The following is a 24,426-nucleotide window of genomic DNA, read 5'->3' on the forward strand; positions in this document are numbered from 1 at the left end:
ATCACTTCTCTTGTAGCGACGCGGACGTAATACGCTAGTAAACAGGGTTCGGACGTTGAGTTTCGGCCACCTCTTGGCCTCTCAGGTAAGTTATATTTATGTTCAAAAGCTCGTGATTATGCGCTAGTAGTCACCTATCTGCTGACAGAGGCAGCGTGCGCCAATCACAGGGGGGTACTCTTGCTGTCATTTTGGGGAGGTTCACTGTAATCTCTGAGATCGACGTAAACCAACTCTCTTGGACGGTTTTCTTTAAAACATTAATGCTCCTCCAGAACACCGGTAGCGTCGAGTGCGGCGGAGGGAAACTGCGGTTAGAACGTGCTGGTTCGCCATTGGTTCGAGTCCGGGAGCCTCATGAGCTCAAGATGCTTTTAATTTGGGGCTGCCAGTCTCACACTCAAAGTAACAGCCCGGAGGTTGACCGAAACGTGCATCTTGCGTTCTGAAATTTAAAGGAGCATTGCATACAACTATTTACTCAAGGTATCGAATCTGGCACAAACGGCGAAAGCTAACCTTCCCTCGTCGCGTTTCCGAGCATGCTACAAAACCGCTTTGCTATCTTGCTTGCCCTTCTGTCGTGGCTAAGCACATGCGCCATGGCTCAGACCGTGGCATCTCAGGCGTACACACCTATTGCTGCGCGATGTCCTGCAGGCTTCAACCTGGTGCGGATGGCTGGTGCTCCCGGGAATCAAACCCTCAGCTCATCTGAGGCCTCCTACGTCCAAAATCGCAAAACCAATGTCCTTCCGCAAGCCTGGAAGAATTATCTCTCGAGTGTTTTGTCCACCAATCCTTTTCTCCCTGATTACGTCTCAAGCATTCTTTCGGGCGCTTGCTCCGAGACCCCAACTCTAGGCATTGCAACGAGTGGAGGAGGGTATAGGGCTGCAATTTTTGGTGCAGGAGTGTTGAACGCACTAGATGCGCGGAATTCATCATCTGATGCCGCTGGAACAGGCGGGTTACTTCAAGCAGCAACTTATCTATCGGGGTTGTCAGGTGGATCGTGGTTTGTCACATCCCTTGCCCAGGCCAATTTTCCCACCATCCAAGAACTCATCTTTGGACCCGCTTGTCCCGCAGTATCCAACAATTCGTGGGGAGGATGGAACGCTGATTATGATATCATCACGCCAAGCACGAACTCTACCATAGATACGCAATATTATACGGACCTTGCATATGAGTTGCTCGGAAAGTACGACGCCGGCTATGTGGTGACGTTTGCGGACTACTGGGCACGTATGCTAGCCAGACATTTTGCCAATGGTACTTTCTCGTCCAATTTCTATAACGAGTCGTACACCCATGGAGCTGGTATATTGTGGTCTGCTGTCACAAACACGTGAGTTTGCTCCCATTCTGTCGAGTCCGTTGGCTGATCCTGGTTAAAGGACCTCATTTGCGTCCTATTCAATACCATTCCCAATTGTGACCGCGGACCTTCAAGCTCTGGGTCAGAACTCATCAGAGATAATTGCTGAAGACTACATTCCCTTAACTAATCCCATAATCGAGTTCAATGTCTGTGAGTAAAGAGTCACAGTTTCTTTTTCCTGTGCCCTGACCGTATCTGAATAGTTGAAACGGGTTCTTTTGACCCGCAGCTTTCTGCATTCGCGCCAACTAAATATTTGGGAACGACAAATAACAGTATTTGTGTCACCAACTATGATCAATCTGCATTTATTGCTGGGTCATCTTCTGAACTATTTAATGAAGCTAACCTTACTGTGGGTTCGGTTGTGTTCTCTTATCGTCCGTGTGTGTCTGAACTAGATGGCAGAATACCTTCAATTCGGAGTTTGGGTCCATTATAGATCTTATGGCGAGTCTTATGCCTGAACCCCAGGTTGAATACGACGTTGCTTCTTGGCCAAATCCATTCTATGGTGTAGCGCCGGACACCTTTATTGATTCGGCGCAAACGAACCTGAATATGGTGGACGGTGGTGAAGATGGTGAAGTTATCCCCCTGCAACCCCTCCTGGTGAAAGCACGTGGTGTCGATGTCATTTTCGCTATTGATGCAGTAAGCAGTTTTCCCAAGAACATGGCGATCTTTAGTTGATCTTCAACTCAGACTGATGATGTCAACGACTTTGCGGACGGCAGCTCTTTGATTGTGAGTATACACGATTATCGAATAACTTTCGCATCTGAATCCCTTGCTAGGCCACGCAAAACCGTACTTCACTTTATCCTTCTGCTTACTCATTCCCTCCTGTTCCAACTTCTATGGGAGAATATACTGCACAAAACCTGACTACGCGCCCGACATTTTTTGGATGCAACACGACCAGTTCGAACGCAAGCACCCCGCTTCTCATATACCTTGCTAATGGTGGCCCGCCCCAAGATGGCGAAGCTCCCGTCACCAACACTTCAACGACTCAAACTTCCTATTCGTCGTCGGAGATCCAGGCAATGTTGAACCAGACCTTTGTCATCACGACCCAGGGGTATCCACAAAATGGAGCAACGAAGGATCCAGATTGGCCGTCGTGCCTCGCATGCGCCGTCGTCGACCGTGCAAGGGAGCGAGCAGGAGTAGCAAGAAGTGGTATTTGCTCTACCTGCATGGATAGGTACTGCTGGGATGGAAGCATGCTCACAGGTACTGCATCCTAGAGCGGTGCTGTCGTATATGCCACGGATTCGGGGTGGCGTCTGCTATTATGGCCTCGCAGATGATGTGAAGTCAATTTGTGCAGGCGGACATAGTCTGAGTTTTCATTGTCAGGACTGATTCATGCCATTGTGACTGTTGATGAATCGGATGCGATTACTGGCATAACGTTTGCTTTTGCTGGTTTTAGGGATGCGGTGGTGTCGGGCTCTACTGATCGATTTTGATTCAGCGATGGCGGATCCACGTTATAAGCGTCAGATACGATGAATCACTGGCAGGAATTTCAAACGTGCGGCTACTAAGTAGACCTGCGGTGTTGATACTGACAGGAGCACGAAGCCGAACTGTCATTCTCAGGATAGGACAGGCAGAATTTACATCCACGTACCCGAATTGTGATCCTCCAACCCACCATGATCAAAAGGCCTCCTGTCAGTTGTCGAACTACTTGGACTTCCTTGATCCGGGGCTCGCCAAGCTGCAACTTTAAAAGGCAACCACGTGTTGTTTAGAAACTCCGCGAGTATCGATAGATGGCAGAGTTGTGTACTGGCGTTGCGTATCGGCCTCACCCCGCTCGTCCTCATGCTCTTACAACCTCTCGTTATATGGCGCAAGCGATGCTTCCTGTGCTAAGGACGATGCAAATTTCTCCGGATGGATAGATTGACTTAGATGAATCCCAGTATTAAAACCAGTTGTCCTCGGAATCAGTCCTCATGGCAAACGAATCGCCGACGTACATTGAATTGTCTGGTTTACTGGTCCGATACGGTGTCGTATTCATCCGAAGTACTGTTGCCATTTGATACGTGATGTCATCCAGCTGATGACTGTTCTGCCAACATGATTCAAATCGTTGTAGTGGCGCCTGCTATGATAGCCGGAAGCATGATGCATGACAGCAGCCTACTCTTCAATCTCACTTGCTAGAGAAGTTACCATTTACTGTGATCGTCAGGTCCCTCCACATTCCTCGTTTCTTGTGGAGTTCTGAGGTCTTCCGTATCGTTGGTCTTGGCTGTAGTACTGGCACGTATTATCGTCTTCAATTTGTTCCCAGCGCGACTGTTACTAATGAAATTTTCGTTTTATAGGCAAAGCGAGTATCACGGAGGCGAGGGGGCCCGAAGAGGAATATGCTATCCCGGAAGTAGATTACTTGCGAGTCCATTTTGGGATGGAGGAATGGACATCTAACCGCCATCGGCGACATTCCATTGACCATGTGTGACCGCGATTTGGATATGTTTTAGTCACGCTCCATGGATGGTATATATACCAGCTACACTCTGAATTCATCATAGGCGTCCTCTCCTTTCTTTCCCCCTCTATCACTTGTGCCCGCCGACGACACAGGTCTTTTTTTGTTGTCTTTGTTGGATTTCCCATTTGCTACACCCACCATGGACTTCACCGCTACCGCTGCGTTTCCCATCTCAGTTTCTTGGATAACCCATAACATCGCTTTCGCCGCTCTTTCTCTTTCTTTGGTTTACGTTTTCTCCCGCGCTATACACAACCTCTTCCTTTCCCCGCTCAGCTCGATACCTGGTCCTTGGTTTGCAGCCGTCTCTAACTTTTGGATTACAACACACGTCTTGCGCCTCCAACAATGCAAGACAAATCACCGCCTTTTCGAGAAGTATGGCCCTGTCGTTCGAATCGGTCCAAACAAGGTCATCTTCAAAGATCTAACATCCATGCGAAGCGTCTACTCTGTCCACAAATTCGACAAGAGCACCTTCTACAAGAGTCTTTTGACGTGAGTTTATCTTGTACTTAGATACAATTTTAGCTCATGAACCCATTTAGCAATGAGAATGATCATGCGTGAGTGCACAGTACAATCTGCTGGACGCGCATATATGCTGATTTTATGACCAGTATGACAACATTGGATCATGCGGGACATGTCACACGCCGAAGGGGATACGTTCCTCACTATGTCCCCGCCAATCTCGCTCTTTTCCAGCCCGAGGCGAATGATTATACACTAGAGCTTGTTTCGGTATGCTCCTGGAAATTAGCATGACGTTTCCTTTTTAATGTGTCCATTTCAGGCTTTAGAACATATTGGGGGCAAACATTCTTTGGATTGTCTTGCATTGTTCCGCCATTATATGGTTGACGTTATTATTGCGTCTTCTCATGGCTACCGACAGGGTGCTCTCAGTAAATGGATTGCGGGCGTGGAGGATTCTATGGCCACTGCCATCGCGGATTTCCCAAAGCGAGGCATTATCGTAAGGCGATCGACCTTGCATCAAAATTAGACTGACAGGGGTTGCAGAGAAGTGCTGTATCCCCTTGGGTGTGGGATTTGATCTGTCGTATTCCCAACAACCGGTGGCGCCAGATGTGCGATTCCGATAAGATTATGGGCGAGGTTGTTGCCTCTCATGCCTTCAATGCGGTCAATGAAGCTGATTCTCGTCTCTTCTCAAGTTCGTTGGCGCACGCGTGTATGAGATGCGAGCAGAGTTAAATGCAGGAAAACTTGGTGAATCTGAGAAGATCCCGATGTTACGACGCCTTCTCCAGCACAAGTATTCCTCTGAACAGACCATGCCCGACCACGATATCATTTCAGAAATGATGGGACACATGTATGCATTTATCTCTCGTTGGACTGCCTATAATGCGAGCTAAATTGATGCCCCTAGGATCGCAGGGTCTGATACTACATCAAACTCGTTGTCCTACTTCTTTTGGGAGCTTAGCCGCAGGCAAGATATCATGATGAGGCTTCAGGCCGAACTGGACCAAGCGATGCCTGATCCGCATGCTATTCCTGATATCGCTCTCTTGCAGAAGCTTCCTTACCTGAACGCTTTCGTGAAAGAAGGTAAGGCTGCGCTTCGCTTTAATTTACATCTTCCTGATTACACATGTTATAGGTCTGCGGCTGTACAGCGCCGTACCAAGTCTTCTTGAGCGCGTCGTTCCATCTTCCACATCCAAAAATGGCGCCATTAATGAAGCTTTCGATCTTATGGGTTATGCACTTCCTCCTGGCACCATCATTGCTACGCAAGGCTGGTCTATGCACCGCGATGCATCCATATTCCCTTCTCCGAAGACCTTCCTTCCTGAGCGCTGGCTTGAAAGACCTGGGAACGCTGAACATCTTTTCAAGATGGCACAATCCCTCATTCCATTCGGAACAGGCTCGCGCGTTTGTGGAGGCCAGAATTTGGCGCAGATGATGCTGAGGATCGCGGTTGCTACTGTAGCGAGGAACTTTGATGTTGTGGCTCCTCCTGAGACCAACGAGCGAAGTATGGAAATCAAGGACGCCTTTGTAATTGACTATCTTCGTGATCACTGTCCGAGGACTTGACTTATGTGCCTTTTTCTACAGGTTATCTTTCCTGCTTCGATGGAATGCAAACTGACATTCGTCCCACGAGCTCAGTGAGCTCTCTGGCGATTCATCTACCATCACTACGACCCACCACGAGCGTACACGCCTCATAATTTCTTCCCATTGTCATCTCCTATTCCTACTTTAGTTATTAGAGCTCTTATAATCGGCTAATATTCCTCAACGTGGGCTGGCTATCCTGCGAAACCCTCGTCGAACCTGCTTTCGTTGTAGTACTCTTGGTTTTCACGATGCTATGCAATCGTATTACTATGGTATTCGGCTGGCCCATGTATGTAGGTCAATACCCACTTTGTGTCTTTAGTTTTGGCATCTGATATGGAGTGAATTTTGGATGTCATATCTGAGCGTGTTCGGAACCCTAGTGACCCCAGACTAGAGTTGACTTCTGAGTCATTGTCTAGATTTAGTCGAATCTTGGGAAATACTATTCCAGCACCTTTTGTCTCTACCTAGAACCGACTGACTCCGAGTCGGAGAAGAGCACGCGAATGGTCGTTCCACTCCCGTATCCAACATCGTGCTCTCGAGAGTGGCGACACATTGAGGAAAGAACAAGTAGATGAACATAACCGAGTTAGGAGTTTGACAGCCGATTAGGCGACGGGGGGCTATTCGGCAGCGCCATCGTTGCAACGCGCTCTATATACAGCCTGACTCTGAAGTGCTACGTGAGATCCTGGAACATCCGTTCGATTTCACCACTCGACACGCAACGCCATCAAGGCGGCACGAGACTCTTCACCGTCATCTCAATCCAGGTAGTGTAATTACATTGGCACTGCTGCATTGGCCTGAAATTCGTCAGCCGATACTTACGAGAAGCAAGCCCAACAGCTCCGAGACTCCTCGAGTTGGTAATCGTTCTCAATGAGCGACATGGAAAAAGACGCAGCACTTCCGGATGAGGTTCCAGTAGATGACGAAGTAGCATCTAAGGTCTTGACTAGCAGTGTTTGGAAGAGGTTCATCGTTGGGTCCAGCAACGCGTCTGCTGAGAATGAAACGAAGAGGGCAATGCAGAGCAGGCACCTGATGATGATCGGTGAGTGTTCCCTTAAAGCGTCCTTAGTATCGATGGTCAATGATGTCATGTGCTGAAAACCTTTTTCGAATCTGCGTAGCAATCGGAGGGACCATTGGGACGGGTATTTTCTTGAGCGCTGGATCTGTGAGTCGTTCTGTTTTGATACGAGCGCGTCCTTTTGTTACTACTTTGATTCTTTCACCAAGGCTATCGCTTTGGCCGGGCCAGGAAGCGCTTTGCTCTCGTATTTTGTGGTTGGCGTGTTTGTGTACAGCGTCGTGATCACTTTGTATGTTTTCAACATCATATCATCATATCCGACCTGAGAGAAACAAATTGAAGGGGTGAAATGTCTGCGATGTTTCCCGTGTCAGGTGCTTTCTCCGTCTTTGGTAGTAGATTTGTCTCTCCTGCACTAGGATTTACGTTAGGTACTGTACTTCTACTCTGATGTTTCCTTGTGCTGACTGAAGGACAGGGTGGAATTACTGGTTTCAGTGGTAATTCTACCTCCAAGATGAATCGCAGTTCGTTGACCAGTCTGACGTTATGTGTTCAGGAGTCTTTCAATACGTGAGTATTACTTCTGTCCTGTTTCATTCTTTTGAAGAGGTGATTGACTTACTCGTCTGTTATTTTTGTCAGCCAGCGAGTTGACTGCTGCTGCAATCATTCTACAGGTAAGTTAGTGTATTACTTTATTATTGTGTCCCCGATACACCGAGGAACTCCGAATCGCTGATAGGTCATTTAATCAGTTTTGGGCGCCGCAAGTCCAAGCCTGGGAATGGGCACTCGTCATTATTGTCCCTGTTTTCTTACTTCAACTTATTGACGTTCGAGCTTACGGTGCGTAATTATTGAGTTTGTATGCCAGGTATCCTGATGTTGAACTGCAACAGGAGAGTCCTGAGTACTGGTTTGCTCTCGTCAAGGTCCTTATGATCATAGTTTTCATCTTTGCCGGGCTCATCTACGACTGGGGCGGAGTAAAAGGTCATCCTGGACCCGTAAGCAATGCAGTGTTCGTAGGCGGTATGGCTGCTTATATCCTCTTTTTTGAAGGGTTTGTCGAATTTTCAAAATGGCCAAGCTTTCATCGGCGGCTTTCAGAATTTTGCTCAGACCTTCGTCTACGCCTTTTACTCCTTTGGCGGTGTTGAACTTGTTGCAGTTGCTGCGGGAGAGTCTGTTCGACCGCATAAAACCGTCCCTCGCGCTGTCAAAGCTACTTTCCTCCGGATAGTCCTTTTCTATATCTTGACCATCCTAACAATTGGTCTTTGTATTAACTCGCAAGACCCTACCTTACTCCGCGCAGCAGACAGTGAGTGATGAATCCAAAGCGGGATCCGCCGCTTATCTCTTCGATCTCCTATCAGACTTGGATGTGACAGCCTCTCCACTGACTGTGGTGTTTCAGCGTGCAGGGTTTGGCGCTGCTGCACATGTCGTGAATGCTGTCCTCTTGACCGCGGTTTTATCCGCCACAAATTCGTGTTTCTACGCTAGTTCACGCATGCTTCTCTCGTTAGCCAGATCTGGTCAGGCTCCTCGTGTCTTTGGCTGGGTAACTAGTCGAGGCGTCCCTGTGCCCGCGCTCGTGTGAGTCCGCGCTATCGTTTTATGACTGTATAATGCAACACTGACAATATGCTATCTCTGATCTAGCATGGCGCTCGTAGTATCGTTCGTGACGTTCCTTACAACAATATGGGGGGAGGGGGTTGTGTTCACTTGGCTGCTCAATCTCACAGGCATATCAGCCTTGCTTGTGTGGGGCTCGATAGGTGTTATTTCTCTCCGTTTTCGTGCGGCGTATCAAGCTCAGAAGCGCTCGTTGCTGGACTTGCCTTATACTCAGCCTCTCTTCCCGTTGCTACCTGCTGGAGTTGTCATACTTGCCCTACTGATGTTCATTGCGGAAGGATACTCGGCGATCAAAGAACAGCCATTGGAAGCTAAGGTATGGCTACCCTTCGCTAATCAGTTCCTCAACTCACTACATTCATACCAGAACGTTGTCGCCACATACATCGGTGTCGCCCTTTACGTTGTCCTATACCTCGGCTACACTATCTATGAGCGATATGGACTTGGAATTCAACAGCATTTCGTGCCGTTACTCGAGGTAGACTTACAAACTGATGCTGTTTGGAAACCCGGGGAAGGTGCAATGATCCGAGATCATGAAGGCAAGGATGAAGGGGGCGCTGCTCTGACTGAAACACCTAGGTGGCGAGGTTGGCTAACTTACGCAGCTACACATATTTATTGACTACCCAATGGAGACTTGACTTCAGGCTCTGGAACATCACTACTTATTCCGTCCGATGAATGTCAGTCATTGGCGCGATCAATTGACTTCAATATATTACAGGCGCTGACTCTTCACTTAACAAAGCGAAGTCGTTCCCAAGGCCATAGCAAAATATGTGCTGTGGTCATCTTCCATGTATCGGAAGCGCCTGAGCGCCATTGTCCACACCAAGCGGGCTTCCACAAAACAGAGGTATAAAAGACGAGCGCCTTTGATGGATTTCTCTAATTCATTTTACGTCATCGTTCTACTCGTCTTCACAAGTCCAATGTGTATAACCTCATTGTCGCTCACCTTCTGTTGCAAATGCGGTGTCACTGTCTCAAGGGATAGATACGTTGACCAGATATGCATATTCCAGAAGCAAGTCGAGAGAGCTCAAAAAAAGGGCTCGGATGAGAATGTCGAGGAGTTGAAGGCTATGTGCAAGGCAAATGGAATGGAAGTGCCCGGTCCTTCCATCTGTTTGTATGGCTGCCCATACTGTTGATGTAGAGAGATTCCGATTTAACTGACTGATCTCGCACTCATAACTGCTTCACAGATACAACGTAGCGCAGGACTCGTGAAGGAAACGTGCCTATGTGGGAGGCGATGCCATGATCAGCGTTAGACTGTACAAATATCCATATTGTAAAATCAATTGGAAATGCATACGAGCCATGGGCCCAGGAGGCGATGGTCATTGTGCTTCAGTCTGCTCGAAATGGGAATGGCCACATTGAATATTAGCAAGCCACAGATGAATAAGCACAATGCGCCATGCCAGTGTGGACGGTCCATTGGTCAATGCACATGTTCCGTTCAATGACTCATACGCACACCTTTACCGTAGGCCAGTAGACCTTGTGGCATGCACGCCAGCTCTGGGTATAAGTACAACATGACTACCACGCCACCACAAACATGACTTAAAAATTTACTCACTCCTTAGTACTCACCCAAACACACCACCATCCTTGTCATGTGTGAAATCACCGAGGTCCAATACGTTTATGTTTGCCCATGCAAGCGCATGGCTGGGCCTGTTAGGACTCATGTCTACAAATGTGAGGCAAGGATACAAGGAGAGCGAGTCTGGAAGCAGTGGTATTATGCTGGGTGGCGGGGCAAGGAGCCAGCATTAACATGCACGAGCATTTCTGCGCAGAAAATGCTGCCATGTGATAGGCCTTGTCGGGATTGTTTTGAACGCTACTTCCGAAGGTAGATGTCATCAAATTCATCAAATCTTACTATTGACATTGATCTTTCCTCCCAGATAAGCATGTTGTTTAGAATGTGATCGAAGCCTATCCAAACACCACCTAACATGTTCGGCAGTCATCCTATCTCAAAAATAATCTTTTGAGCTGTGACACTAGAGCAGGACTCAAGGCGAAACTTACAAATTCTTGAATATATACGATCATGAGACTACTGGAGCACCATTGCGAGCGTACCCATCATCCTAAGATATGCAGACGCTGACGCTGAGGCACCTTTTCCAATAGCCCCAACAAAGTTTACCAACTTCCCCTCCTCGAATCCGAGCTGATAGTCCGACAAATACTTGGCAAGAGTCGTGTCCTTGATTCCAGTCAGCTTACTCAATTCGTTGCGGAACTTGAGCGAGCCAGGCTCATACTTCTGTCCTTCGACAACGGCCAAGTATAGTCCGACGAACGTTTGAGGGCGTCCGTTGGCAACGAGGAGCTCTGGATAAGTAAAGTACCGATATAATTTTCCGACGAAGACAACACGTGGATGTGCGGAATCGGCTTTGGTTTCTGGGTTAGAAAGATCGAGTCCAATTCGCGGAGAACGGAATACGGGCGAAGTCGCAAGGCTCGATGCAGGTCGCTTGCGTAAGTACATATAAACACTCCTCGGTTGGCTTGGGGCTGAGAGGGCAGCGATGTCCCCTTTCCATTTAACAGACACAAGCTCGTTGATGTTCGAAGCATTGCATACGCGTAAAATCTCATCAACGAGGAGTGAGGGCCCTGAGATGACCTTTTGGTCGTGAAATCGACGTATGGTGCGCAGAAGAGCACCACCTCGCAATATTCCTGATGTGATGCGACCCTCCGCACTAGAAGACGTTTGCATGCACACGGGGCCACCAAATGTCAGATCAAGGCCTTTACGTGTACCACCCCGATAACCTCCTGCTACAGTTGCTGCAAGATTGGCTTGCGACAAGTTTGAACGTTTCGGTGCACGATGAAAATACCTGTGAGAGCCGATTTTGAATTATTTCTTATACGAAAACTCAAGAGTAAATTCTCACCACTGCCCACTCCGCTCTTGCTCTGCGCTTCCATGAGTAAATGGGTCTTCGTGACAGCCTGACTTCTGGAGGTAAAATTCTAGTTCGAGGATTTCATAGTCCATCTGAGAGCTGCCATGAATGACTGACAGATAATATTCAGACAATAAGGCCCTTGATATCGAGTCGAAACGAGCCGATATATCATCCTGAGAACATAAAGAAGTTAGGTCAAGCAAAGAGTCAATAGTATCTTCGTGGGCCTCAAACGGTGCTGGAACCGGACATGAAGCATCTGAACGAGGATCTGCAAGTCCAACGTCATCGCTTTCGGTATCCTTTTCAACAGCGCTGCCAATTGTAACGGAAGCTGAAAATCGATCATTGTGCCTTGATTTTTTTTCCCGATGAGTCGGTATCTGCTCTAAAAATGTTGTGAGGTCCGTATAGCGCACCGGGTGTTAAAATTTTGTGCTGACCATCATCAGGATCTCGGTCCTCCCTCGTTCGCTTCAAGTCACCCTTCACCATCAATACTTTCTCTAACAGAAGACCGCCAATGATACGTCTCACAGGTCAGTGAAACTCGAGTCTTCAAGGGCAGGTACTCACAAAGCACTGTGACTGTCAACTTTGTGATTAAATGCAACTTGAACTTGAAGTTGCATGAAGAACAGTGACGTATCCGACATATAATAATTGTACATTTCTCACGCTCGTCACATTCGTCGTCTTGCAGATATGTATTACTCTTTGCAATTTGGCTCATGAACATGCCTCGGCAATATTCTGACTCATTACCAACGTACTCCTTTTACACTCAAATTTGCTGAATCACAGAGGCCCATAGAAGTGTTCCTAAACACTGTGCCCTGGAAGAACCATCGGGCTGCTCTCCAACATCAATGTGAACCCCATTGACGACTTATACAGGTCGTGTGTTTGCAAATCGGTGTGTTTCCTCGACAATGCAAAACATTCCCGTGTAAATTTGGTTGGCAGTTCTACGTTTGTCCAACAACTTGAATATATACCGATCTCATCTGTCTACAGGTTCCTGATGCCCCCCGCCCGCCGTATGACCTGAAGTGTACTGATTGGCTCCGAACTAGATATTGCACCGTCGACCATGATACCAAAACGAAAGCAGAAGCATGACTCACTGTGGCGATGTGCCGCTCGGGGTTTCGGCTCAATTGCCTTCCCGTGTGCAGAGCTTGATATGTGCATCCTAAGGCGCGGAGGTGAGTCATGTGTTTGATTCTTGGTTGCACAGCGACCTGCTCATACTCACGTCAGGTGTACACCAATAGCCTATACAGCAATCATAATCTGAGCTGCAGAGGTCTCCATATTTGTAACAAGGTGGTTTTTTAGCCCTGACAGATATAGATGATGTCAAAGCAACAACGAGGAACGATAAACGCATTTTCTGTGCCAGGTGATATAGAATCTTCTGAAGGAGTTCTTGGATGATATATCTGAGGATGGGGAAACACTGTAGGACGATGACCAGCTTTTATACCCTGCATATACTTATGGTTCTAATTGGTTACTGCTGTCAGATGGCACAAATTTGGTTGAACATGCAGGGGCATATTCAGTTGATTACGATCATTGGGTCACAACCTGCTGGCAACATTGACAACTCTTTTCTTCCGCAGAACGCTCGTTCTCATCACCGGTCTCTCATCCTAATCTCTCACTCATGTTATCATCATTCGAACCTGCAGTGACCTTGCCAACACGGGGACAAAGCTATGCTCATTCTCGTAAATATCTCCGACTCAGGCTCAGATATCACCATTTTTCTCACAATAGGGAAACACTGTAGAACGATGACCAGCTTTTATACCCTGCATATACTTCTCCGCATGGTTCTGGTGGATTTGGCAGAATCGTTATTGCTGTCACAATTTACATAATTTGGTTAAATATGCAGGAGCATATTTGGTTGATTAAGACCACTGCTGCTGGCCATCGACAACGCTTTTCTTAATGACCACAGAACGCTCGTTCTCATCCCTGGTCTCTCATCCTCGATGGAAGAATAACATTCATGTTCATGAGCACTGTCAGGATTAATGAATGTACAAAGTGTCTTATAAGTTTACACGGCTATTGATATTGATATGAATTTTAGCAGACGGCAGCCGTCGGATTTTTAAAATGACCGCGCAGCTCTCACTTGCAAATAGAAACCATGCGTCAATCCGTTGCTCAGAGTCGCATTTCACATGCTGCATCCCTAGCATCGCAGGCCAATAATATGCTTCAGTAACGTCACGCTTGCAGGAGAAAAAGAAAGAATTTGAGGCCGTTGCTGCCCTTGAACGTGCTAGCGCTCTTGTCCTCAAGCGCATCGAAGGTCTTGCAGATGATTGCGAAGTTATGGCTGACGCTGGTCAAGGTATATTCCTCTCATCTTGATCCTCGGGGAACTTATCTTCTGTCAAAAATACTCTAATAAATTTGACTTGTTGATACATATGCATGGATGAATGCACACACTGGCGTTGGACCGTGCTGGACTCGGATATGAAGCATTTGAACGAGGATCTGCAAGTCCAACATCATCGCTTTCGGTATCTTTTTCAACAGTGCTGCCAATTGCAATGGACAATCATTTTGCCTTGAATTTTTTTTCGATGAGATGGTATCTGCTCTAAAAATGTTGTGAGGACCGTATAGCTCGCCGGGACCGGGTGCTAAATTGTTGTGCTGGCCATCCTCAGGATCTTGGTCCTCTGTACTTGTACCAGGTCGTGTGTTTGTAAATGATTCGGCGTTTCCTCGACAATACAAAACGTTCCCATGTGAAAGTGGTTCGCAGTTTTACGTTTATCAATATTGCGATATTCAACAACTTGAATATATACCGATCTCATCTGTTCACAGGTTCGCTGGTGGCCCCAGCCTGCCGTATGACATTGGGCTTTGACTGCATACCAGAAAATAACACGTCTGTCATGAATCACAATCGGCGTTTCATTGGCTCCATCAAGAGAGATTTATGAACAGCCTTCGAGGCCAGCGTTAGACAAACAGATTCAACCTGCGCAGTACGTTCCATCTTCGTATGGCCTCCCTTAATATTAATCATCAACACGTCAACAGGAATGATCACTCGGCGTTTCGACAGCCTCTCGAGCTCAAGTTTAGGCGTGGTCCATCAATTTCAGATAAACTCAGACATCCACATTGCTCAGCAGCATCATGGACATCTGTCCAAAAACAACTTCAAGAAGTATACTGATTAGCTCCGAACTAGATATCGCACCATCAACCATGTTACCAAAGCGAAGCAGAAGCATGGCTCACTGTGGCAATGTGCCACTCAGGCTTTTGGCTCAATCAACTTCAAGTAATATATTTTGTGCACGTTATGGCTCTGATTAACTAAGGCCCGCAGGTGAGTCATCTGATTCCTGGTTGCACATTGACCTACTACTCACACTGGCGCCATTTGGACAATAATAACCTGTACAGCAATCTGTACTTTTTATGCAGCGGTCTCCTTCTAAGCCACATGCACTGACAGACATAGATGCTGTCAAAGCAATAACAACGGCGAGGAACGATAGTAAACGCATTTTCTTTGCGAGGTGATATAGAATCTTCTGAGGATGGGAAAACACTGTAGGATGATGACCAGCTTTTATACCCTGCATATACTTCTGGGCATGGTTCTATTTTGCAGAATTACTATTGCTGTCAGATGGTACACATGCTTGTTGAACATATATGAGCATAGTATTCGTTTGATTACGACCATTTGCGTCATAACCTGCTGGCAACATCGACAACCATCTCTTAATAATAATCGCAGAATATTTGCTCTCGTATCCGGTCTCTCATCCCAATCTCTCATTCATCATAGCACCATTCGAACCTGTGGTCCTGCCTGCACAGGACAAAGCTGATAAGTTGTTGCTCATTCTTGTCAATGCTTCCGACTCACCTTCGGATACTATCTCACCATTTTTCTTACTCGTTGCCTCTTATACCAATTAGGAAGTTGGTGACCGTGCAACTGCTGGCAGGTCTGCTGGACAGATTTGATGAGATATTTCTCTGACTTTCATTTTGATTTTAGTGAGTACACACAGGACCCCTGATAATGCCTGTGGAACCCAGTCAGCGATCCGGACAGAAATTGACCCAAATGACCATTTGTCCCTTACGATCCAGACATCCATGGCTGATTTTAGGGTCAACCTGGGTGCCCCATCCGGACATCAATGAAGATATGTGGGAGCCAGGTCGTCATCCGGACATGGTGTTCTCGAGGTCATGGTACAATGGTGTAGTGGTTACAATATATGTATGATATTGATCAATGCTTGACTGCACAAGTTCGAACCACGCTTTTTACTACTGTCTGTTCAAATATTTATGAATCAGAGCCTGATTTCTGATGAAGGCTGACATATTCATCTGACGTGCGGGTCAAGCAAAAAAAAAAAAATTAGACGAAGGTTCTCTGCCCGATGCAACTGTCATCTTTCACTGCCGTCAATTTGCCTTCCTTCCTTCCTCTGTATTCTCACTCCTGCACCTCAGACGACACCCTCAGGACTTGAACTGGCGCCCGCTGATGTCTCCGTGTTTGAAACCTTACGTCACACTTTGCCTCGACTGATCGAAGCAGCAAAACTTTTCCGCAAGCGAGTGGGCCAGACCGGAGTGGATGAGGATGCTGAATAGCGATAATTGTATGCTCGTATATCACCCTAGCTACTCTTGAAAAAAAAAAAAAGTGTTTTTGAGAATTTTTGAGCACCCAGGTTCAAATCCGGACAAAATTTGCGCTCATGGGCGAACCCAGGACAGGATCCGGACAAAATTGGCCAGAATCCATCCGGACAGATTGGGGTCTCCGCCAACCTGGGTTCCAAAGGCATTATCAGGGGTCCTGTACACACATGTGAGTCACACGAAATGCTTCCGCGTGATGATCCAGCCGTTCCACGTTTAGATATATTGATTTTATGTACTATGCTCGTCCACTCGCTTTTTGTCAAGCGGTAAAATATCGATGGATAGAAATAATTTTTGGCAATGAGTCGATGATTTACAGAATACCGTTGAATTATCGTCGAAATAGCTCCTTAATGGACGACAGTCAGCTACTCGATTAGTAAGCACTAGTTCAGAATTTTTCAAATGACCTGAAGTCTTTCAAGTCAAGCTAGGCTATATACTCCACAATAACTCCAGCACAAGGGCACCATGCCTTACACAATTTACTTGTTTCCGGTGATTAAAAGAAATTATTTCTCTTTATATTCCAATGCTACTTATTCTGATCCAAGAGAAACCTCTCCTCCCCTGGCAGGCCACTGTTGACAACCTTGTCTGAAGACAGGGTTATGCGAGTGCTTACCATCACCGGCTGCACTGTGTGCACTTGGAGATCAGACTTCCAGCATAAAATTTGTCAAATTTTGTGGCCTTGGTTCGAATGATCATCCCAGGAGCCAGGAGCAGGTACTGTACATGGCTAGTAGTGACTGTACATTCAGAGTATGAAGGTAGGCGTATTCTTCCATCTTCACCACCCAACTCATAAATGCTTCTTATTTGGAGGCGCAGAAAGCAGCTCCATATTCTGAAAGACCACGCTTACCCTCAATGCACATTTTGTAATTCCCACCGGACTACTCAATCATGACAGAAAATGCCCGCCAGATGAGTAAGGTCAACCTTCAACTGCGCGAGTTTACTTCCTCTAGAATATTAATTGATGCACCCATCAGCTCAGGCACTTGCTCTCAAGTAATACACTATGCTGGTGCCCCAAATGGCACATGTTTTTCAGATATCAGAAGGATGAGTTACCATACTGTAATTTCAGGAGGCTTCTGATCGCGTCAAACCGATGTCTTAATAACCGAGGGTCTTATATAAAGTCGTGTAAATGTAATGACACCACAATTACACTTTGGATAAGACTGCTTGCCAGTCCTTGATTAACATGGTCTACGACTTTTCCTATTTCGTGGTAGATAACGTGTGAGTTCTTGGGAGGCTCGCTAAACTAATCTTTTATTAAGATCAACCTAGCTGGAGCTTTACTTTTCTTTATTGAAACTCAAATCTCTTGTCTAGGAATAAGCTTCTAGACACGTAATTCGGTTTCTGGAATGTATTTGCCTAGGAAATCTCCTTCCAGGCTCTGGACTTGGATACTGGAACTAGTGAGACGTGGTCTCAAATATACGATATATGACCAAGATCGCTTGGTCTATGGACACTTGACTATGAGACAATGGTCTCAAATATACTATATATATGTTCAAGATCGCTTGAACAAAGGGGACTATAACTTGACCAAGATCGCTTGGTCTATGGGACAACTAGTGAGACGTGGTCTCAACAATATGATAGATGACTAAGATCGCTTAGTCAAAGGGCACAGAGCAATGAGACAAAGGGGTCTCAAAGACAATATATGTGACCAAGAACACTTGGTCTATAGCACTAAATAAGTTTCTAAGGTAAGAAACTTATAATCTCAAGGGAATTCTTTTCCCTGCACTTGTCTCACTTCAAAGGGACTAACTTTGCAAGTGAAATATCTGATAGGCAGGTTGCTACAAATGGGAGATCATATTTTTTTTTGGGGGGAGAATGGGCTCTCCTTATATACATTTTGTGTGGGAAAGTAACCTAGGTTCACAAACAATAAAAAATAAGGAGGACCAATCAAAATATTGGGTCAAACCCAATAAAAGAATAAAATACAAGTGAAAGATGGAGCTATGACATCATTGTGGAGCAGAACATTCTGGAATGTGGAGTAATGACATCATAATGACATCAAGAATGACATCATTGTGGAGCAAAAGATTCCAGAACCTTCCATGAGTGAGTCAGAGTGAGTCATTGTGGAGCAGAATATTCTAGAAGGAAATGACATCATGAATGATGTCATTGTAGAGTAGAATAATCTAGAGCTTGATGACATAATATCTTTCAACAGAATACCTGCAGGAGTATCTGTGGAGTCTTATGACATCATAATGACATCATACCCTATGGGTACAATTTTATGAAGTGTCAGGTGAGTCAAAGCATCCTAATGAAAAAGTAAAGTAAAGAAACACTAGAGAAAAGTAGGTAGCAAAAATAAGACAGTTGGCAGGAATTGAAACACAGTCAAAAAAATAATGCAGTTGGCAGGAATTGAAACATGGTCTTTTTGGATAGGTTTTTTATTGGCTTTGTACTTTTCTCTATGGTTTTCTCTAGCCAAAGTGAATAAGCCAAAGGCAAGGCTATACCTTAACCTTCATTTCCCTTCTCACATCAACTAGGTCTAAATGTGATTCCCATCTCACATTAGACTTTTTCCGTCAAAACGTATTCAGATCATGAAACTTGGGGAAAACTAGAAATATGGACCATGGTTTGAAACCAAGGTATGGGTTGACTAGTCTGAGGACTAAGCTAGCAGACTTTATCTTTTGAGGGTCACCTAGTATTCATGTCCATGCATGATTCCCACATCATGCAGGACAGCGCACACAAACACAAACACTCAGAAAAACAAGAGACTTCTCAAAAACAAATAACTGGGCCTTGCAGGTTGTTGAGCACAGTGAGCTCAATGGCTCCTACTGCCTCATCAATGTACCTGACAATGTCGAACAACTCTTTGTGGTTGTTGCTGATGCTGATCACACACAAACCTCACTTGCAATTTTATTAAGGGTGACTCTGGGAGTCAGATTGATTGCATTTCAGGCCAAAACGGAGGTCCTTATATAGACAAATCTACGTGGCTGTGCTAATTTACTCCCACGTACCTAGGTATTTTTTTCGTTTTCTCACGTATCTAGATATACTACATGATTTGTCAGGCTTAGTCATAGATCAGCTGACTGTGGTAAGAGAACATGGTTTACATAATATGTTGAAACTTGTTTGTATTTGGTGTTATTTAGAGACATAGCATATGTCATAAAGCAAAACCGGGTAACACGTGTATTTAAAGTTTCCTGGAAGTTCCCGCAAACAAACATACGCGGATAATATTTTTCATGGAAGCTTCAGATGCATGAGAATCTAGCTGAGTCATCTTCGAGCCAAATAACACAAAATTCATTCCATGCAAAATTCCCAAAAAATATTCACTAACACCGCACGGTCATGCACCGGACCAGTTTGGTGCAGGTCAATGCACCTCATCAATACTATCTTGACTTCCTGGGGGACTCGTGTTGACCATGACTGAGCGGGAGGCATATGAGCACTGAAATTCATCTTGGGCAAGTTTTTCAGCAGTTTCAATCCACTCCAGCTCCCAGCCTACAGATCTAAAGTAAGAGAGTTTGTGACGAGGGTGAAGAACTAAGTAAAAATGAGTATGGCATAGTAAAAGTAAGGAGAAAAGACCCACCCATAGCAATACAATAAACCTCAGATCTATCGGTCATTGAGTAGTACCAATTAAGTGTGCATTTTGCAAGTCCAAGTGCAGTGTGTATGGCAGGTTCTAGCATCTGCTTTTTGACAATACCGTTAGCAAAGACTTGGTCGATGTGACCGATTGCAGGGATGACCATAGCTAAGTTTGGTGTCGAACATGAGAAGTATAAAGTTGCATCCTTGAGAATCTGTGCTTTGTTAGTGTTGTCACGTCACATATGTCACTTCTTACCTTCAACACATCTTGCAACTGTCGAACCAGAGCCCACCTGTCCTTGGTCAGCTCATAGTCACCAAGCCCCAATTTCCGCATGTCTGTTATCTTGTCAATTGCTGCTCGGTATTCCAACGCAAAATTGAGCATATCGAAGGTTGAATTCCACCTGGTGGATATGTTACATGGCATGATTTGCACATGGAGATCCAAGTCCTTGATGATCTGTTTCCACGCAGGCAGAACAATAGTTGTTGAATGGATGATTTTGAATGCAAGTTTCCATAGCTGTGATCTGTGTTAGTTTGTGCAGGTGAGTTTCATTTATTAACACTGTTACCTTCACTAAGACAAGCTTCACTGGACGGATACTGTCCATTAGTTCCTCGTGCTTAGCCTCTTCTAACAGCTGTAATTCATCAACACAACCCTCATCATTATCTTTGCTTTCCTGGTCCTTGTTTGGATCTTCGTCTGCTGTTTGAGTGTCCTCAATCTCTATATCCCCGTTAAGTTTATCTAGTTCTGGATCTGTGCTACTGCCTGATTTTGTGTCAAACTCGCAAATTAAAGACTTTGCCACGAGGTTCACGATGTGCAAAAAGCATCGAGTTTGGTTTGTCTCGCCAGCAAAATGCGCCACTTGATCCGCAAGCTCTGTGACAAGTGTATCATTGGATGCCGCATTATCTGCTGTGACACTCAATATCTGCCCCAGTCAGGTAAGAGTTTTATGGAGTGACTAAACTTAAGTACCTTGTCTGATATGCTGAAGTCTTTTAGAATATCTGCAAATGTGTCTGCAAGATTTGTGCCACTGTGAGACTGCAATATGTCAGCATGTGTGCCGTCTTGTTCAAAATTTGGGTGAGTGTATTTATTTACCTTCACTACCTCAACTATGTCTAGTATCATTGAGAATGGCTGACCCTCATGCTCTAGATGCACGAAGATGGCTACATAAGCCCTGTGATTGGGCAATGTCCAGGCATCTGTTCCGAAATTTAGTTGGCCATCATAATTCTAGTAATTGCTTTAGTTTGCTGATCTTCTGCACTACATTTGGCTTACTTGTAGCATCTGTGCTATTTGTTCACGAGTCTTGACAAAGACTTGCTTTACATCACAAGCAACTGTTGAGGGTGAAGGTATGTAATATTCCGGGCGCCCTGTCTTCATCAAATTCTGAAACCCTCGATCATTCACAGTTTTGAATGGTCTTGGACTCTCCGACACCCAACGCACAATCTCCGCCCTAGGTCCTATCAGTAGTGACATCATCAAGTGGATGGAAAACAAACCTTGTCTCTGTGCAAGTATGCTGTCTGTGCGAGTAGGTGATTTTGCCTTTACCTTTTCGCTCGAATGAGCTTTTGATAGTTCCTGTCTCAAGCAGATCCTTGACAACTCCATCTCGTGCAGCAGCAGTGTCCCTGTGCTCCATTGCTGTTTGCAAGGCTGCCTCGCCCCAACAACTTTTTACATGCTTTTGCATGTTTCCGGTAGACTTTGCATCTTTCTTATTGAGGTATCGCCAAACCTTGTGTTTGCAGCCCCGTGCTGCACATTTGAACATGTGACAATGATGGTTGCCCTGATATTCAATTTCTGGAGTAGGTTTGAAGAAAGCATATATAGGTGATGTCCAATCCTTCATCAGCCTGTCTACAATCTTGTGAACTAAGCTTTTAATGTTGTTTGAGCAGGTAACTACCTAGTTCTGCATCAGAAGATTCTTTAACTTCGATATTGTTCTTTTCAGATCCATCACTGTTGGACTTGATGACAATGGCATCTGAATAAGTAGCTTCTTCTTCTTCAGTTCAAACTGTAGCTCGATATATGGATGGTGTAGTAGTATTGTTGGATTGTTCAATATCAACAGGTGTCATTGCTTTTGTATGTTTTGATGTCTCCATGGGGGTAGAAGGTTTATCAATAGCCTTCCGCTTGGCTTGGCTGCCTTCTGCAGCCATTGCAAGGACCTTTTCAGTGGGCCGTGTGGTCCATTTAGGTAACATGATGAGATAGTGCAGAGGAATGGTTGTGAAAAGTTTTATCAGTTTGCACTGGTGATATAAGTTACAGACAAACAAGGTCCATTATTTAGTCCAGGGGTACCACCTGTAGTCCACGGGTCCATGGGTTATGAAATCCCTACCCATACCCTTACCCCTGGGTACCCCTACCCATGACCCCTAGGGGTTACCCATACCCCTGCTGATCCCTAGCGCCATAATACCTTGCCTCCCCATTAATCTCTGCCTCATTACCAAGATGTGCCCCATTTGGCAATGAAAGCTGCGGAAACCCAGAGACCCATGGAAGATGGAACAAAGTATCCTCAAAAACTCCACCTCACTTTCTTTGAGCGCCAGAAGGCTCCTCTTCATTATCCTCAGACAATTGATACTTGTGTGCATAGAACTGCTCCAGACAGTCATAATCATTGCCATCTTCGATGGCACGGATAAGAACAGGATGGAGGACAACGTTGAAATGTTTCTCGAGAGTGTCGAAAAGTGTAGAGTCAGTTCCCTTGAGGTATTTCCTTTTCACACTTGTCTTGCGGTAGAGGTGAGTGAGAGGGAAAGTGACGACAGTGGTGCCTGCTTGATGCAATTCTCTGATTTCATCTGCGACAGCCTGCACCAATGTCTGGTGCAAGTTGGGATAAGTGTTGATGTGGGATGCAATGTGCTGGTGACAATGAAAAGCTTCTTTCAAGGGAGTGTAACTAGGCGGAGTAACCCACTCTCGAGGTGGTTGTTTGATGGCTTCGACATCATACTGAAGTACCAGCTGTGTGCCCTTGGTGACAGGCATGACTTTATGTTCTGTGTCTGTGTAGAATGCTACCACAACTGGCCGGAGCCCTTCGCCAGACTTTCTCGCATACTTTGTTGGATGCATGTTGACAATTGTTTTAATGCCTTGATGCCTCAACATAAGCTCCCCTCCCTCCCATTCCGTGTTAAGTACGACGAGCACCATTCCATGGTGAGCATCGCTATGTGTTGAGTCACGATGCCAGTCAAAATGACCTCCTTCGCCGTATATAGCGAGTTTGTAAAACTTGAGAGAAACGCTCTTCCCTACAAACATGCTTGTATAGAGTTCACCCTCGATGCTGTTCACGAATGTTTCATATAGCGATTTCTTATCCTCTGGCAACCTGAAGGCGATTTCATCCACTTTGAGCTCTGTTCCATTCCTGTAAGTTGGATCCATGACAGTTTCTGCTCCCCTGCCAAATGGTGAAGGGGTCACGTGCTTTTGCAATACTGCAAGGTCAGGTTTCATCCATGTCCCTGCATCTTCTCCCTTGACAAGCAGCTTGAACGGGGCTGTCTCTACCAGACTCTTGAAAGACACGAACAGACTGCAGGCAAGGTTGTCAAGTGCACGTGCGAGCTTTGTCTCTCTCTCCACCTCATATGCTGTATCAGAGTTGGAAAAATGATCGATATGTTCCCCAATGCGCTCGAAGATGGAGAGTTCATGCTCTAGCTCTGAGTGTGAGGAAACTGAGGAGGAGTCCGAGTCCATTTTCGCTGAACTGTTTATCGATGGAAGATGTGAGTTGGTTATCGATGGAAGAGTGGCGAAGCTTTAAATCACATGCCCTAGGCCTGATTGACCATGCCCCTAAACCTATAGGGGGCGATCTGGACGCTGTATACGCGATATGATGGTATGTTTGTAAATGTTGTCTTTTGCGTTAATTGGACAGCCACATTATGGGTACCACTTGCGGGCAAATGCTGGAACTTCACCAGTAAGTCTGTTTGATTGGGGAAATTTACGATTAGCTGGCCGACGAGGGTATATACGTTTAGGTGTACAGAAACCATTATGACAGAAAGTAAGTAGTTTACATAAAGATATCATGACCAAGCTTGAGTGTTAATTTGGGGCTTGATCCTCGGACATGATATAATTGATTCGTATTGAGATGTGATGGTGAAGACAACAGCAATATTGGATGTGCAGACCTACTAGTCAGTTAATTATCGATGTTACTATTTGAGTGTGCTCAACAAGATTAAACAAGAAAACCAGTCCAAGCAACGCAGAATCATGACGGGTCAGTCGTTCAAATATTCTCATACAAAAACTGAGGGAACATAATGGGCATCTATGAGGTCCTCC

The 24,426-nt window shown here is 45.6% G+C and overlaps 6 protein-coding genes across 6 annotated transcripts; 4 read left to right on the top strand and 2 right to left on the bottom strand.

Annotated features, from left to right (window-relative positions):
• Positions 1 to 405: 405 nt before the first annotated feature.
• EDB93DRAFT_601648 (lysophospholipase) lies at positions 406 to 2,828 on the top strand. The gene is made up of 6 exons (XM_041456831.1): positions 406 to 1,354; positions 1,404 to 1,537; positions 1,591 to 1,742; positions 1,796 to 2,041; positions 2,093 to 2,134; positions 2,185 to 2,828. Exons 1-6 carry the CDS (start codon positions 543 to 545, stop codon positions 2,638 to 2,640), a joined length of 1,842 nt encoding a protein of 613 aa, XP_041305827.1. The 5' UTR covers positions 406 to 542; the 3' UTR covers positions 2,641 to 2,828.
• A 1,219-nt stretch (positions 2,829 to 4,047) lies between these two features.
• EDB93DRAFT_1105422 (cytochrome P450) lies at positions 4,048 to 5,984 on the top strand (the record flags this gene model as incomplete). Its single annotated transcript, XM_041447501.1, has 8 exons — positions 4,048 to 4,406; positions 4,457 to 4,474; positions 4,529 to 4,652; positions 4,705 to 4,887; positions 4,935 to 5,057; positions 5,090 to 5,250; positions 5,308 to 5,489; positions 5,542 to 5,984. 8 exons carry the CDS (start codon positions 4,048 to 4,050, stop codon positions 5,982 to 5,984), a joined length of 1,593 nt encoding a protein of 530 aa, XP_041305828.1.
• A 924-nt stretch (positions 5,985 to 6,908) lies between these two features.
• EDB93DRAFT_1088747 (amino acid permease-domain-containing protein) lies at positions 6,909 to 9,334 on the top strand (the record flags this gene model as incomplete). Its single annotated transcript, XM_041446160.1, has 12 exons — positions 6,909 to 7,074; positions 7,154 to 7,200; positions 7,263 to 7,345; positions 7,399 to 7,487; positions 7,535 to 7,556; positions 7,706 to 7,736; positions 7,815 to 7,909; positions 7,964 to 8,066; positions 8,122 to 8,383; positions 8,439 to 8,661; positions 8,728 to 9,022; positions 9,074 to 9,334. The coding sequence occupies 12 exons, from the start codon at positions 6,909 to 6,911 to the stop codon at positions 9,332 to 9,334; spliced, it is 1,677 nt and encodes a 558-aa protein (XP_041305829.1).
• Positions 9,335 to 10,792: 1,458 nt separating this feature from the next.
• Positions 10,793 to 12,158, bottom strand: EDB93DRAFT_1241564 (uncharacterized protein; the record flags this gene model as incomplete). Its single annotated transcript, XM_041451890.1, has 4 exons — positions 10,793 to 11,450; positions 11,472 to 11,591; positions 11,649 to 11,922; positions 12,083 to 12,158. The coding sequence occupies 4 exons, from the start codon at positions 12,156 to 12,158 to the stop codon at positions 10,793 to 10,795; spliced, it is 1,128 nt and encodes a 375-aa protein (XP_041305830.1).
• A 1,743-nt stretch (positions 12,159 to 13,901) lies between these two features.
• Positions 13,902 to 14,057, top strand: EDB93DRAFT_1088690 (uncharacterized protein; the record flags this gene model as incomplete). Its single annotated transcript, XM_041446154.1, has 1 exon — positions 13,902 to 14,057. A coding segment is annotated over one exon (156 nt), but the record flags the coding sequence as incomplete, so codon positions are not given.
• An 8,575-nt stretch (positions 14,058 to 22,632) lies between these two features.
• On the bottom strand, positions 22,633 to 23,577 carry EDB93DRAFT_1088675 (uncharacterized protein; the record flags this gene model as incomplete). The annotated part of the gene is made up of 1 exon (XM_041446153.1): positions 22,633 to 23,577. The coding sequence occupies one exon, from the start codon at positions 23,575 to 23,577 to the stop codon at positions 22,633 to 22,635; it is 945 nt and encodes a 314-aa protein (XP_041305832.1).
• Between the last annotated feature and the right edge of the window lie 849 nt (positions 23,578 to 24,426).

Source organism: Suillus bovinus (assembly GCF_016758785.1).
Source record: "Suillus bovinus strain UH-Sbo-P2 chromosome Unknown EDB93scaffold_44, whole genome shotgun sequence".
NCBI lineage: Eukaryota > Fungi > Basidiomycota > Agaricomycetes > Boletales > Suillaceae > Suillus > Suillus bovinus.

Coding starts and splice junctions, on each gene's coding strand:
- EDB93DRAFT_601648 (XM_041456831.1), top strand. CDS start 543: ATGCTACAAAACCGCTTTGCTATCTTGCTTGCCCTTCTGTCGTGGCTA. Junction 1,538..1,590: donor CATAATCGAGTTCAATGTCT/GTGAGTAAAGAG, acceptor GTATCTGAATAG/TTGAAACGGGTTCTTTTGAC. Junction 2,042..2,092: donor TCATTTTCGCTATTGATGCA/GTAAGCAGTTTT, acceptor TCTTCAACTCAG/ACTGATGATGTCAACGACTT.